Raw genomic sequence first — 16,601 nt, 5'->3', positions numbered from 1 at the left:
ACTACCAATAAAGAGTTCCTAGTGAGCTCCTACTTAATTTTTTACACTTTTTCTTGCTCATAAATGTATCATAAGACTAAAAGAGAGCATTTGGAATGCTAATGTAGCAAATGTCAACAAAACCTTCATTGCAAAATACATTAATTCAGAAAATAAATAACAAAAGTGATATGGAGATTGAGAAATGTTTAACAGATATGATCTAAAACCTGCATCCTACCTGTACAAGGCAGACTGCAGGCTGCATGTGTGATTTATTTTACCACCAACTCCTTAACAACTTCTTAACAAGCTGACCTTTTTGTTACAGGCCCACCTGCCGAAGTCCTAATTAAAAACCCACATTAACAGATTTTGCCAATAGACCCTTCGATGCAGGCTCAGATAGAGTAAAACTCACTGCATAATTCCACTTAATTACCGGTGAGGAAAACAATCTGTGCGTGGACTTCGCCAAAATAATGAAGTTTGCGTTTGAGGTCCTCGCATTTTCCTTGGATATTTATCCCAGAACCCCTCCTGCTCCTCCGTCCTCTGTTTCTTAATCATCTACTTGAAAGAAACACACGTGGCGAACCTCAAAATATGTGCAGACTTACAAAGAAAACTAAGTAGTATAAAGGTTTAAATTAACTACCTCCAGCGGCCAAATGGTTCTTAAATAGCAATAATATTCAAGCAAAAGATAATGGAATATTAAACAGGACTGTGCTGTATAATGACTGCCTCTGCCTATGCCTCTTAAGATTCATATGTGCCCCCCAAAAAAGAGAAAGAAAATCAGGGCATTAAAGTTACATAATATTTCTTCGCTCATTATAATCTTAAATTTGGTGGGGTTTAATTCTAATGAACGCACATCTTGCGGCACATCTTCACAAATATCCACACAAAAAGCTAACAGGCTTCCCATTCCCTCTATAATTGATATGCAGGCTGCGTTTGTGATAACAATGAAGTCTACTTTAGGTTTTTCCGGTTGCGGAGTGCCACTCTGCGACCAGAAGAGGGCATCTCAAGTCCTGAAACCGAGCACCGGCGAGCTCCGTAATAATCTAACACCAACATCATTCCTGTTGCTGTACAATTGATTTATTTTTAATGCGACGGTTAACGGCTCTAATCCACAGCAGCCTGCTTCTTTCCCCCCCCACTCTCTCTCCACTGTCCACGCCTGAAGCGGGATATAACCAACTTATCGGCTTTGGACCACAGTTTATCCCTCTCAGATTTCTTCACTTGGTCGTTTTCCAGTGTTTTTTCTCCCCGTCTCTCTCGCTCTGCCACTTAACCTAGATTCAACAATTGGCGACTCGGTGTTTAGACTGTTTTTTTAATAGCCTCCCACGACAGGCGCTAAACTGTCACTCTCACGAGGATACGAGCTTGAGCGCATCCATCCGAGGGCTTTCGGGAGAAAAAAAAATACGCGTTATCGAGCTGATGTTGTGCGGTAATGTAGGAAACTACAGACAGGGAGGCTGATGCACACCTTTTGGAGCTGCTCTTATCTCCGACAGGTGTGCGATTGCAAGTAGAGCGGATCCGGCTTCGGCGCAAAGTGTCCGTTTTATCCGCGCAGACGAGCGTCCTGGTTAAGTGTCCAACTATTTGGGCAAAACGCCGAGTGCGTCTAAACATGTGCACCGGAGACGCATGCAACAGAGATCCCTGAGCAAGAGGAAGAGCCGACACCGAGCAAATATGGGTATGTATAGCCAAAATCTGTTCCGCAGGGTGCTTAAAGGGTTCATTCCTGCGCAGTCTTTTTTGTCTTTTGCCTAACTACAATTCACTTAGAGCTGGTGTCGCTGGCGTCTGTGCCCCCCCTGCGGTTTATGACTGATGACTGCAGGCAGGGGAATCCGAAAGGAGGCTTTTCTCTCAGCAACTGTTTGTCACATTGTGCATCATGCGTGTGGTTTATCAATCACCTTTCCAAGAGCATGACTTTGGCTGAACATAAGTGTGTGTGTGTGTGTGTGTGTGTGTGTGTGTGTGTGTGTGTGTGTGTGTGTGTGTGCGCGCCATGAATGCTCCAGTGCAAATTAAGTAGGCAGGAAAATCCCCCCCTGCAAATGTCTCAGAACATATTCAGTTGCTCGACTCAAAAATTGTGCACATTCTATTTTCATCTCTTTTATTCCCTTCTAGTCCGTGTAGTCTACATGGTTCTGTGTGATACATGTTCTGTACTCATAAACCTCTCACTTTCCTGTGTGTCTGCAGGACTTTTTGTGCTTTTCAGATGGCTTGTGTTCACTGTGGTGGTGCCCTCCTGGCTGCTTGCTGTTCCAAGCGGCATCCGTGAGCGTCCCTGCCCCCAGAGCTGTCGATGTGATGGGAAAATAATATACTGCGAGTCCAATGCCTTCCGTGACGTGCCAAACAACGTGTCTGTCGGCACACAGGGCCTGTCTTTGCGTTATAACAGCCTGGTGAGCCTTAGAGCCCACCAGTTTGCGGGCCTCAGTCAACTAGTTTGGCTCTATCTTGACCACAACTACATCAATGCCGTGGATGGCCAGGCTTTCCACGGGATAAGGAGGCTCAAAGAACTGATTCTCAGCTCCAATAAGATCACGCAGCTGAAAAACAACACTTTCCACGACGTCCCGAATTTGCGTAACCTAGACCTTTCCTACAACAAACTGCAGGTCCTCCAGCCTAATCAGTTCTGGGGTTTACGGAAGCTACTCAGTTTACACTTGAGGTCAAACTCCCTAAAAACAGTCCCGATGCGCGTTTTCCTCGACTGCCGTAACCTGGAGTTCCTCGATATTGGCTACAACAGGTTGAGAAGCCTCACACGTAATGCCTTTGCGGGACTCCTGAAGCTCATCGAGCTCCATTTGGAGCACAACCAGTTTTCTAAGATAAATTTCGCTCATTTCCCTCGCCTGACTAACCTGCGGGCTCTCTATCTGCAGTGGAACCGCATCAAACTGCTAACGCAGGGCCTGCCATGGATGTGGACTTCCTTGCAGAAGTTGGACCTCTCAGGAAATGAGCTCCAAGTGTTGGATCCAAGCACATTTCAATGCCTGCCTAACCTTCAGACTCTCAACCTGGACTCCAACAAGCTCACTAATGTCTCTCAGCAGACAGTGGATGCTTGGATCTCCCTCACAACCATCAGTTTGGCCGGTAATTTGTGGTACTGTAACCCCAACGTTTGCCCTCTGGTGTCCTGGCTCAAAGCCTTCAAGGGTAACAAGGAGTTTACAATGATATGTACCAGCCCTAAGGAGGCACAAGGAGAGAAAGTTACAGATGTGGTGGAGACCTACAACATCTGTACTGCAACTCCGACCCCTATCCCCTCAACGACATTGCCCCTCACAACGGCGTTTCAGCCTGAGCTGAAACCTCTCCCCACGCAGTCTGCGGTGGATAAAAAGCTAACCTGGAACAGGACAGCCTCTCCAACTCCTTCCGAGGCCTCCCCCACTATCCCATTACCAGACACCGAGTATGTGTCCTTCCACAAGATCATAGCCGGTAGCGTGGCCCTCTTCTTATCTGTGGCTATAATTCTGCTGGTTATCTATGTGTCGTGGAAGCGCTATCCCAGCAGCATCAAACAGCTTCAGCAGCGCTCTGCGGTTAAGAAGCGCCAGAAAAAGGCACGGGAGACCGAGCGCTCCTTTAATTCACCACTGCAAGAGTACTATGTGGACTACAAGCCTTCACACTCAGAGACTATGGATGTGCTGGTTAATGGGACAGGACCTTACACATACACCATCTCAGGCTCCAGGGAATGTGAGGTATGACCGTTGCCCTCCAAAAATCCATTTCCACTGCGAGGCATAAGAGGTAAATTTTCTAATGATCTGCAGGGTGAAAAAAAATTGTTTTCTCCTCTGCTTCTGTCTGTAATAGGATAAGGACGCAAAGGGCAGTGCATGGTGACTTGTTTTGCATTATGCTGGGTTTGTTCAGTTCCATTCGATTACCCAGCTGTTGTTTTGAGTCATGCAATATTATTGCTAAAATATGATACCCATTAGCTGCGAGTGCAGCGGCAGCTCCTCCTCATTGGTAACTTACAGTAAGATGCATTACACGCAAAGTGGCTCCATCTTTCACTCCTGACACAAAACATCTCATTGATGAATCTGTGTATTCTCAGACTTTTTATTTTCCCAAAACTGCTTGCCGTCCTGAACGAACCGGTGTAAACCGATTGGATCAAGTCACTGTGCAGATGGTCCTCTCCTATCCTGTGTGCTTGCTGCCACAGCTGTAGCGGCAAACGTGCAAATCGTGTGAGTCTTGATGTTTGTTTGCGAATGTCTGAAGTGTGCCAATATTTACAATCACACCAGCTGATTGTAAATCTCATTTTCTTTGCTTTTTCCCCCCCTAGCCTTTAGCAATTGTGTGCTTAGGTTTTTTTCCTCATTAGTTTAACTTACAAAGTTCAAACAGTCACCACAGGCTGGGGAACACTATGAAGGCCTGCAGCCAAATAAAAGATAAATTATGCATTTGGGCTTGCATTTTTCCCGGTTTTTGTGTAACGCTGCAGGAGGGGACTGCATTATGCTACTTTTGTTTAATCTCAGCATTATAAAGAAACTGTTTACTCCTGTGAAACTTTTACTCATGGAATTGGCTTTAAAATCCTTGCACTAAAACCAGACTTCCTCCACGTGACAGATTGTGAGCCCCCTGCGTGGCACTAAGGGATCGAGACAGAAAGGCTAATCAATTTGCTCGTGTTTAATTAGGCACTTTTTTTGCCCATGTATTCTTTATTTTCTCTCCAAATGCTCTGTATCTGTCTTCTTTTGTCCAGCAGCTTTTCTTTTTTCTTCTTTTTCATTTGGCAGTGTGGTTAAGTGTGATTAACAGAACATGTTGTGCTGGGAAAGATGTGGAGTCGCTGGAATCTTTGCGAGCACCTTTTTGTCAGAATAACCAGACATGCTGTTTAGTACGGGAGACATCTTTCTTCTCCGTTGTCTGTGTCAGCGCAGCTCAGAGACAAAGTTTTATCTCGCTGCAGCACAGCTCATTTTCTATACTCTACATACACCATGTAAAGCATTTTATAAGATGTTTCATGTCAGTGGATTGTGCTGTAGCACCAGTTAGGTTCTTGCTGTGCCCTTTACTCAAGTCACTGTAAAAAGGCCCGCACACATATGTTTCATTGTTTTCAGAAATGTCACTTGGTACAAGGTGCGCGGGTAGCTAAATCAGCTCTTTGTCAGATTATCTGTGGCAGAGCATTTCTCAAGCGCAAGGGAAGCTGGAGGTGAGATGGTCGGCTTATCAATCTTGTAGCTTTCATGTGCGAATGTGGCGTGGGAGCATTAAATGGCAGACCTAATGGGGCTTCTGCTAGCTGGAATAACTAATAGCCCATCAGAGGTAAGGAGCCGAGACTTCCCTCAGCTTTGTTATTCCTTGCCCTCTACAGCTCAAGGGAGCAGCATGAGTTGTTAAAAATGTAATGGGATTTTTTTTCTTTTCCATTTTTTTGTTACCTCTGTGCGTGTTACATTTCATGCCAAACACAGCAATGCAATGTAAGAACACATGCTAGAGCCGGACACCTGTGAAACCACCTGCAGGTTTGTCGTGCTTGTTTAAGTTGCTGTAAAAATGTGCCCACTAGATCGTCGTGTGCATTAGCTATGAACGTTGCTGCCATCGTGCTCATCAATAGTGTCTTGGGCTATTTGCATCACAGTGCAGGCAAAGTCTCTTCTGACACACGAGAATTCATTTTTCAGTTTTTATTAAGAGCCACAGAGTGCAAAGTGGCAAGTGAGATGAACGTGGGAGAGATGCTGTAAAAGGCTGCCCGAGGGCTCAAACCTTCTTCTCAGGAGTGTATTGTAAACGCCAGAATCCGCTGCACTCCCCGCACATTATTTTAGCTATTCCAGATAGCAAGCACTTAAGCTATTAGCTGCATTTTCAATTAGGAGAAAGAGCTTTGTAATTGAAGCCTGTTATCTTCTGCACATGCCCAGACCAACAGACGTGGAGTTAATTTGTTTCTATAGATTTACTCCAGCACAGCTCAGCAGGTTGGCTTCGACACTGCGAACTGAACTCGCAGGCTGTGAATTTTGATGAACACTTTGAACCGTGCGATTCTGTGGTCTTCCTGTGGCACACTATTTAAAAATTTAAAAAAATAAATAAAAACCCTCTCTCTTCCTTGTATGCTATCCACTTCTGAGCTCATAGAGCAGCTGCAGTGGTAGCTGTCCACCCACAGATAATCCCCTGCAAAGTTATTTCAGAAAATATTATGGTGAGAATCCCACCGTCTCAGCCAAAGGCAATTCTTGTACTAGGGTGGAATCTGCAAGCATTAATAAGGTGAGGAGATCCTGCTCAGAGATAATTAATGTGGCCTGTGAAAAAGGTGAGTGAAGTGAGGAAAAAGAACTTGCCGGTGCGACGGACTGACACCACTGTTGTCCAAAAGACAAGCCTAAATAATTACTTTTAAAAATCAACTAATTTTCCAGCTGGCAGGGTTTGTCAACATTCTGATGCGTTCGAGGCCAGCACAAGCTTCATTCATGCATAAAGTTGTTCCTTTTTCCTTTCCTCGCATTTGCAGTTAGAGTGTCCCCCTCCTGGTTATATTAAAAACTAATGGCTCCTGTGGACCTAATCAGTGTTTTCCTGGGACGAACTCTGTATCTGGGGGCGCATTTTGTTCAGCAAACATTTGTTTAATTTGTGGACACCATAATACGAGCCTGGCCTTCGAAATGTCAGAAATAAGTATCAAGCATGATGGATGATAAACATACACTGTCTCTACTTGCCAAGATGGCAGCTTGCACTTCATCTCTGCGTAAATGCACAGAAGGCTGGCTGCCGTCAAGTGAAGAGAGTTTTGACAGTCTTTGGTATTTGTTTCCAAATAAAGGCTACAGACATCAGTAAAATGGACCAGTAAAAAAAAAGTGTGTGTCATTTTTTTTAACACATCACTTAGCAAACTACAGGTGCAAGAAATCCTTTGGATTCCTGCATTGATTAGTCATGAAATAAGGTGTTCACTTCATCTAAGTCACAGTTACAGACAAATGAAATTTGACTACTTAACTAATATGACTGGAACGCTTTTCCTGTCTTTATTGAACACACAGAAAAATCCTCTACAGTGTTGGGTGAAAAAGTGAGTGTGCAGAGGTTCATTTAGCAATAACAAGTTCCATTAGACCTTTGTGATTAATGCTGATGAGAGTTGCTCCACAGTGAGGATGACGTTGGGTGATTCCACCTGTTTTAAAAACTGTTTCAGTTCATCTGATTACACGGCCCTATTCAAGTCATGCGTACTTGGGGACACAGTGTCTTAATTTTACAGCGTCTTCTTTAAAAATCCTTAATTTTGTTGATCCATACAATCACACATGCAGCCAAAAAAAGTTTCAACTTTTGTGTTATTTGTCCAGACAACAAAAAGTGTGTAACAAACTACAGCTTTGTAGATCAGTGGTTTCATTCTGTGGTGTGTTTCATTCTTATTCAGTGTTTTTCCTATAGTGGACACATGAATAAAGACCTTGCCACTTGTAAACAATTCTGCAGGTGCTTTGCTTTTAACCTTAGATCTCTTTTCACATCTTTCAGGATTGCATGTTGTGCTCTTGCTGTGATCTTTGCAGGACCCTTAGCGAGAGCCAAAAAAGTCCTGACTTTCCTCCATTATCTAGACAATTTGTCTGTCTGTGGATTGATGACCACCCAGGTCTTTAGAATTGGTTTTGTAACCTTTTAACGGCTTCGTGCATCTTTATAATGCTTCTTCTAAGATCCACTGAAAGTTGTTGTGATCGAGGAACAGCTCACACCAACCAGTCTGTCTTCAGTGCAGACTTTGTCAGTAAGCAGTCTTAGAATGGCCATATTTTTAGAGATAGGAACCTCCACAACCCACACTTCAAATCCAATCTCCTTAATGGAAGTGGAGGAGTCATTAATAACGAGGTTACTTATTGTTTCTAGTGAATTATTCCCGAATGTGTTCCTTAAAGACTTTGATTTTGTGCGTTATTAGTTTAGTCAAATTGTGTTTGTTTATAATTGTGATTTAGATGAAGATCAGGCCATATTTAGTGAGTAATCAATGCATACATTATTATAATCCTAAGGGATAAAGAACTTTGAGGGTTTACATCAGTGAGTGCACACCCGACTGTGCACACTGATCTAAACCTCTCACACAATAGACAACACAATACAACACTGAAAAATAAGGCACGTGCAGTATAGCAAATGAAATGTGTTTTGGGGGGGGGTCTTTTCCTTAAAAAAAAGTCTCTTTATGCCATTAATTTTTATTTTGCTCAGTTGTCTTCTTGTTTGGTAGAATTGAAAATTACTGTACCTGCAAGACTGGGTGGCAATGATCCACGGACACACAGAAGTACACTGCTTCGCTTTTATCATACCTGATGATTTTGTGAAAAATGGACTCCAGTCAGCTCCATTAAAACTCAACTGCAGCAAAATGCAGGAAGAAACAGACTATTAAGTGAATTGGCTGTAATGGCTATTATACAACATAATTTTTCAGTGGCCTGTGGTGATGTTAAAAAAAGAAAGAAAGACTTCTGTGTATGATCAAGAATATTAAGCAGATTTGAGGTGTTACATTTTAATACTGTATACATATACACATTGCATGTTTATCTCGTGTGCATATAAGGAATATAATTACATATAATTCTATAAAAATACATAGGGTTTTTAAATTTTTTAAAAATATTTTTATTGCTAAGATAAGACAAATTAATTGCATTGAAACACAACAGAATACAAATATTTTCATGTTTAAAGGATACTTGACATCAGGGAGCTTCATAATATGGATGGTACCGCTGCATACGCTTTCATTTTCATATTTCAGAATGATCTCCGAACATTGTTTCTGTCATAGTCTGAGTCACTTGTAGTTTCGCTGTGCTTAAAGCAATAAGGTTAGCAAGCAGATGTAGACTTTCTCTATCATGCTTCTACCCTTTCAGGCTGCGTACAGGCAGCCCTACTTTATTATTGAAGGCTGTTAGGACTGTGCAGTGTGAGCTCAGGATGAAAAAGGGTACAGTGGCTTTTAATCTTTGTTACATTTAATAGTCTCCTAAAATCAAGCTGGAACTAAACACCAGTGTTTTTTCTTAAAAAGTAATGCTTTACCTTACTTAATTACTCCCCGGCGGAAAAAAAATGTGTTACACTTCTCATTACTTTACTTTCATGTTACTCCATAAGATGGTCTGAAATACACTGTCACATAATCACTAGTTAACAATATAACCCTTAGGCTACAGTCCCACACACTGACACAAATCTCTTTCCTAATGAGGACATACATACGACCTTTCTTTCAATGTTTCAGCATTTGAACACAAAGCCGACAACACAAAGAAAAGTTGAAAACCAGCTCAAAGAGAGACTTTAAAGAAAGCTCCACTGACATTCTACTATAGGAACACGCACAGGCTTCAATCCTACAAGCTTGACTGCCCCTCACTGCCTTTGTTACCTGCTGAAGGTCAGGCTCTGGCTGCTATGCAATGCATGACATTACTGTGTTACGAAAAATATAATGTGATTACAGTAACAGTAATCAGTAAACAATAAAAGTTACAGTAATATAAAGTACTAGTCAGAGCTATTCCAGATCAACCAAACCTTCTCATTTAATGTACTGTGTGGTGGTGTGATTGAGAGACTGTATCGCCTGCGGGAAGAAGCTCCTCCTCAGTCTCTCTGTGTTGGTCTTCAGGGAGCGGAATCGCTTTCCTGACCTCAACAGAGAGAACAGTCCGTTGTTGGGATGGCTGAGGTCCTTCACGATCTTCCTGGCCTTGGTCCAGCACCGCCTGCTGTAGATTGAGTGCAGGTCAGGGAGCTCGGAGCGGATGGTGCGCTCAGCTGACCGCACAACCCTCTGTAGAGCTCATCTGTCCTGCATGGTGCTGTTCCCGAACCAGGTTAAGATGTTTCCCGCCAGGATGCTCTCTATGGTGCACGAGTAAAAGTTCCTGAGCACCTTGGAGGGCAGTTGGAAGTCTCTCAAGCGTCTGAGGTGGTAGAGACGCCGACGGGCCTTTTTCACCACGGTGTTGATGTGACAGGACCATGACAGGTCCTGCGTGATGTGAACTCCGAGGTATTTGAAGCTGTCCGCTCTCTCCACTGGGCACTCGTTGATGACGGGGGGTCTGGTAGTTCCTCTCCTGCTTAGTGCTGAAGTCCACTATCAGCTCCTTTGTCTTACTGACGTTTAGAAGGAGGTTGTTCCTCTGGCACCAGTTCTCCAGATTCCTAATCTCCTTCAGGTAGGCCGTCTCGTTGTTATCAGAGATCAGGCCCACCACGACGGTGTCGTCAGCAAACTTGATGATGGTGGTGGAGCTGGTAGTGGCCACATGGTCATATGTGTACAAAGAGTACAGCAGGGGGCTCAGAACACACCCCTGGGGGGCTCCAGTGCTGAGAGTGGTGGAGGCTGAGACATGTCCGCCCATCCTTACTGCCTGTGGTCTGCCAGTTAGGAAGTTGGAGATCCACTGACACATAGATGAGCTGAGTCCCAGATGCTCCAGCTTGGTGGTGAGGTGGAGGGAATTATGGTATTAAATGCAGAGCTGTAGTCTATGAAGAGCATTTTAACATAATTCCCCCTTCTAGTGTCCAAGTGAGTGAGTGATGTGTGGAGGAGATGAGAGATGGCATCGTCTGTGGAACGATTTGGACGGTAAGCGAACTGTAGTGGGTCCAGTGTGTCTGGTAGTGAAGAAATGATGAAGTCTCTGACCAGGCGTTCAAAGCACTTCATCACTACTGAGGTGAGGGCTACAAGGCGATAGTCATTGAGAGAAGCAGGGTGGGGTTTCTTCGGGACAGGAACAATGATGGACTCTTTAAAGCATGTGGGGATGACCGACTGAGATAAAGAGATGTTGAATATCTCAGTGAACACAGGAGCTAGCTGGTATGTGCAGTCTCTGAGGATACGACCTGGGATGCCGTCGGGTCCTGCTGCGAGATGTGTCTGCTACTGGAATTCTGTGTGGCATTTATCTGGCCTCTAATCTGAGGTGCTGTTAACTTTCTGAGGCTGGTGACTCGGATGAATTTATCCTCGGCAGCAGAGGTGACTCTTAGTCTTCCTTTCCTGGGGCGGTTCTCATGTGAGACAGTTTTGTCGTAGTGCTTGATGGTTTTTGCAACTGCACTTGGGAACACATTCAAAGTTTTAGACTGACTGACCTTCAGTCCTTAAAGTAATGATGGACTCTCGTTTCTCTTTACTTAGCTGATTGGTTCTTGCCATAATAGGAAATCTAACAGTTGTCAAATAGGGCTGTCAGCTGTGTACCAGCCTGACTTCTGCACAACACAACTAATGGTCCCAACCATTAAGAAGGTAAGAAAATCCACAAATGAACCCTGACAAGGCACAGCTGTGAATCTACAATATAAAAATCTTTAGAGTTATTTATCAATTTTTTCTTTGTAACATAATTCCATATATCTTGCTTCATATATTTGATGTTTTCTGTTTGTTTCTACAATGTAGATATAAAAAAAAACCAAGAATTTATAATATAGATGAAAATATAGATGTTAATAATGGTAAATAATCTATGTATGGCAATGTTTGTGCAAACTTTTGTTCAGATTGGCCCACCTGTTAAGGTGAGAGTACATACAGACTTATATAGATACACTACAATCATTATAGCAAAGAAGGTAAGGTGTCAGATATCTATAAATGAAACAAAGTAAATACAGATCATTTTTAATTTTTCTTTTGCTAAAAAGACTATACCAGACTACATATTTACATATACATATATTTCCAAACTCTGGATGCTTGACAAACGTAGAGTCCCAACAAATAATACTCAGTGTTTATGCTAAACCAAGCCATCATCAAAACAAATGTCTGCCTAAAACGTTAAAAGCATTTCTCAAACGAACCCGTTCTTACTTCACTGTTAGCTGCAAACGTACCTCATTCTGCATTTACTTAGAGACTTCATACCAGCCTCAAATATGCAGCATATCCCACCTCGTTCCAGTCAAGGTTGTGATTTCAAGCCGAGTTACAATGTTGCAGTGGGATTCATTAGCAAAAATGCACATAATCAGACCTCAGACTTATCTTTAGTAAAGCACCTCTCAGGCTGCTGTGTGTGTGGGGTGAGATCTCCAAATAAACATACTCTGCGATATGTATGATTCAGACTTTTGACAGATGTTCCTCTTGGAGGTGTGATGTCTGCTCGGGTGAGGAGGTGGAATACATTACAAAAAAAAAAAGAAGAATACTTAGCAGCAAGTCGAGGCAACGTGAGATCTGTGTAATAATAGCTTGCAGTCTAACATGGACTGTTAAAATGAATACGGCAGTTGTGTTGTTTCATAATTAATCTTAGCATCTCTTCTTTCATCCGATTGATGTTTTCGTGATTTTATTACTCTCATTATGATGTGCTAATAGCACATGTCTCAGCCAGCTAATAGCTTAAGCTGGCACAAGCGGAAAATATGATGTTCCTCCTCCACGCTCCAACACAGACAATATTGAATTTCACTCTGGGTTAGATGTACTTATTTACAGAACACATGCGACGAACTGCTGTTTGTGTCTCTGGCTAATCATTAAAGATCCCTGCAAAAGCTTTAAAGCCAGAGAAGTGGGAGTCTCCTCTGAGCCCGCATCGTTCTGCCGAGGAAAACTAAATGAAAGCCATCATTTTGTTGACCTTCACACCTTCATTTTTAATTGAGGCCAGCGCTGATTGACAACATCATTAATTGTGATATGCACTTGATATTACATGATAACCTAGTCCTTCATTTAACCCTAAGATGAAATGTCTTGTGTGAGCAAATTGGTTGATTTGGTACTACTTTGGCATGACTGAGACGTATGTTGTAATGAAACAAAGAATGGGAAGTTTTGAAATGGAATTAGAAGCCCCCCTTTTTTTGCACAAACTAATTTGGGAGTAAATGAAAAGACCACAGAGATAAATCAGACTAATTCATCCCTCCCCATCACACAATCTCCAGTGGTCCTCCCCTCCTGGAGCCACACACAAACCATGATGAATATTTAATGCGATATTAAACTTCTTCTTTTTTTTTTTTTGTTCAAGACCATTTTTTCCATTAAGTAGTGATTAATTAGAAGTATGTTTTGATCAGAGGAGTCTCTTTCCATGGAGGCAGAGGATCTTGCGCCTCCTCCTCTGCTTTTGAGATTCATGGGGGAGCCCAAAATATAAACGAGTAATTGGTTGGAAAAAGAATATTACTAAATCTTAACATCATTTCTAACATATTTCCCCTCTCTTCTCTGGAAAGAAAAAAATCCATTATTGCAACTCTGATTAAAATTCTTCAACAGCAAAACCTGCAGGGCAGGAAAAAGGTGAAAGATCAGTCTGTGTGAAGAGTTGGTGGGTGGCGGAGGAGGAAAAACAGGCTCCTGTTGATGCTCCCTAAGGCCGCGCCTCTTATATCAATTTAATGTACTTTGTCTTTTTTTTAATGCTCACGCTGTTGTTGACCAAATGAATGTTTCAAATAAACAATTTCACATTCTTTTTTTTAAATTATTCACGATTTTTGTGTTAAATTCATGCTGTTACATAGTGGATGCTGCTATACATGTTCTAATATACAGCCTACTGTGTGTTTTTGTGTGTGTTTCTCTAAGATACAGTATCTTGTACGCCACTGTGTTGCTACCTCACCCACCCAAAATAACAAATTCCTGTAATAAAATAACAGCAGAGTCAATTTCTTGTGAGCAAAGCTCTTTCTCAGCTAAAGTCTTACTGACAGAATAACATAATTTGTCATTTCTTTTTTTTTGTTGTTGTTGCTTTCTTTGTACTTCACTTGTACCCCACGCATAAGCCCGAGCTGTGTCCTTCTGTCTTTGAGTGTTGTGTGCTGGGTTATTCTTTACGCTTCCTTGCTGGCTACAGCTGAGGCATTGCATTTGTGGCTCATCCGTCTGTGTCATTCTCTTGAACACCTTGAGGGTTTCTTTAAATTTGGAACAAACGTCCTGTTGGACTCGAGGGTGATCTGTTTAGAATTGGGTGGTGAAAGGTAACTGTGACCCAACAAAACAATGTTTTTGTCTACAAAATATGCTAATTGTGAACTCATTTTTCATCAAATATCTAACAGAATTTTAAAAAAAAGGCATTTCCTGTCCACAAGATCAAAGGTCACCTTTGCCGTGATATTATGATGTTGAATAAAATGGCACAGCTCTGGATTAGACGACTTGCCTCACTGTACAGCCAACACCCATTCCAGACTTTCATCCTGGGGAGGCTGTGGCTCAGGAGGTAGAGCCGGTCACCTACTAATTGGGCAAGACGCTAACCTCAAGTTGCTCTCTCCAATGGTGTGAATGTTACATAGAAAGCACTTACATAGAAAAAAAAGTGCTAGTATGAATGGGTGAATGAGGCAAGTTGTAGAAAAGCACTTTGAGTGCTCAGTTGGAGTAAAAAAGCGCTTTATAACAACCAGTCCATTTACCAAGAAGGATTCACACTGTGCAGTTCTGTCATTGTAAGAGTGCTAACTGGCTGCTGTCTGTTGATTCATATTCAGTACAGGTGTGGCAGATAAATCCTCCTCAAAAACATCTCTGTGTCTGAAAAATTACTTAATCAGGCGCTCTGTCCGAGTGTTTTTGTTCTGACACGGTCAATTTCATCTGGATGTGATCAACATAGTTCAGCTATCTGGGTTTATTATGAGGTGTAGCATTAGCTGCTTTAGTTAAAATTGATTTCTTAGTCAATTTGAGTCTAACTGTGCGTGAAAGTGTTTACTATGCTCGTCATCTTAGCTTAGCTTGTTAGCTGTCAGCTTTTGCTAGCAAAACGAAGCTAAAGCATTTCTGTAATTTACCTAGTATTCGTTTCTTCCAGTGTTATCAGTCCCATCCACTAGCTGCTTACATGCTTCATGATCCAGCAAACCTCTTCGCACACCATTTACACATTTGTTCTCAGTGTAAACCAGTTGTAATCCTGTGTCTATTAACAGCACCGATCAGTAGCACAATGTTGTTTTGGTGCCTCGGCTGTAGTCATGCTCCGGTGTTTCATCAGAGGACAATCATTTTTCTTGCAAGGCCAGCCTAATAAACCGAAGGCTGTGTCTCTTTTCAGCCTTATCTGAGCAATTAATACAAACGCCTTGAAGGATTTACTTCCTAAAGTAGGTGTAATACTCTGGTATTGAGGAATGTACTTTTCTTTTCAGGACTCATTTTGTTTGAACTCTTTCATGTGCTTCAACGTTTCCACATTGCTATAACTCCAGGGGGGTACATCTAGTTTTGGTGTCAGACACTGTGAAAGATTGGCCCACAATTTTACACAGGCATTCAACAATCCATCATAAAAGAGAAATTCATTTTAGAAGAAGCAGAGAAACCAATTTCTCCAGTTGACAGCCGCCTCAATAGACCACAATGCAATGCAGCGTCATGACAAGTCATGTCTTGTTTTTTATTATTTTTATTTTTACTCTCCACCTACCTACTGCAGCTGAATCAAGCAACCTGACCCTCAACTCCCTGGCGCTCGTCAAAAGGCATACAGGGAAATGCAGGAAATCACTAGCTGATGTCAAAGCAGATGTGGCAATTTGAGGGAAGTTCGGTACCCGAAAGACAATTTACATCAGATCTGCGCTTCTGGCATCCACAAAACATTACAGATTGATGATACATATCAGTGTAAGTCTATCCAAGGGTGGATTTTTCCATCAAGTCTTCAGTCTGAGTCAGAGTTGAGGAACAAAAGAACTACTTGAATTCCCAAGGAGTCCAGATCAATGTCTCTTTTCAAAGAAAAAAAAAGTATTTGCACATATCAGTAAACTTCTAATAACTTCTCAAAAAATCTGAATCCCATATCGAGTGTCCTATTATCATGGCGTATCTATCAATCAGCAATCACACGCCCTGGATTCCCTCAGTTTAAGCTTCTCCTCACTCAGTCAGCGACACTTCTGCTTTAATAGGATTTGACAGCTTATCTAGCACTTTATGAAAAGTCGGGCACCGCAGAGAGAATGAATAATATAACATGAAAATATTAGACATAACATTTTATGCCGTTTTATGGTCACAGCAGCCACGTTAATTTTTCATCGCAGCTTGAAGCAGTTACTGCGTGTTTAGCCCTTCATTTTATTATGATTCATTTAATTAGAGCTATTAAGACAGTTTGACGGAGACGCTGTAGTTCTGCCTTCTGTGTCACTTTGATTCCCTTGAAAAGAATTTGAAAGTGATATTTAAAAGAGAATGAAATGATGAAATGTTGACTAGGCACATTAGTGCTTGCCCTTGTAAGTTGTTGGACTGCAATTTGTATCTCCACGCTTCTCTGTAGAGTGACACTACAGTTTCTTTCATCATTTCTCCTCAGAAGAATTTTGATGTAACGTTCACGTCTACCTCAAAAATAGTGTTTTCCCAGAAACTAAAACCTCTACATCGTGTAGCTACAGCATACCAGTATGTTCTCACTCTGTCTGATGGGACACGGTGT

At 42.1% G+C, this 16,601-nt stretch overlaps 1 protein-coding gene across 1 annotated transcript in view; it reads left to right on the top strand.

Annotated features, from left to right (window-relative positions):
• Positions 1 to 1,656: 1,656 nt before the first annotated feature.
• The window catches only part of LOC146620910 (leucine-rich repeat transmembrane neuronal protein 4), a 58,475-nt gene continuing 43,530 nt past the window's right edge, over positions 1,657 to 16,601 (top strand). The window contains exons 1-2 of the mRNA XM_085367956.1: positions 1,657 to 1,708; positions 2,230 to 3,770. Of these exons, the coding sequence (XP_085224082.1) occupies positions 1,657 to 1,708; positions 2,230 to 3,770 (1,593 nt within the window). The remainder of the gene's footprint in view (positions 1,709 to 2,229; positions 3,771 to 16,601) is intronic.

Source organism: Diplotaxodon limnothrissa, linkage group LG12, assembly GCF_057381915.1.
Source record: "Diplotaxodon limnothrissa isolate DT_005_m linkage group LG12, D_limnothrissa_male_GT1.1, whole genome shotgun sequence".
In the NCBI taxonomy this organism is placed as follows: Eukaryota; Metazoa; Chordata; class Actinopteri; order Cichliformes; family Cichlidae; genus Diplotaxodon; species Diplotaxodon limnothrissa.
This window is presented reverse-complemented; position numbering and strand designations above follow the sequence as displayed.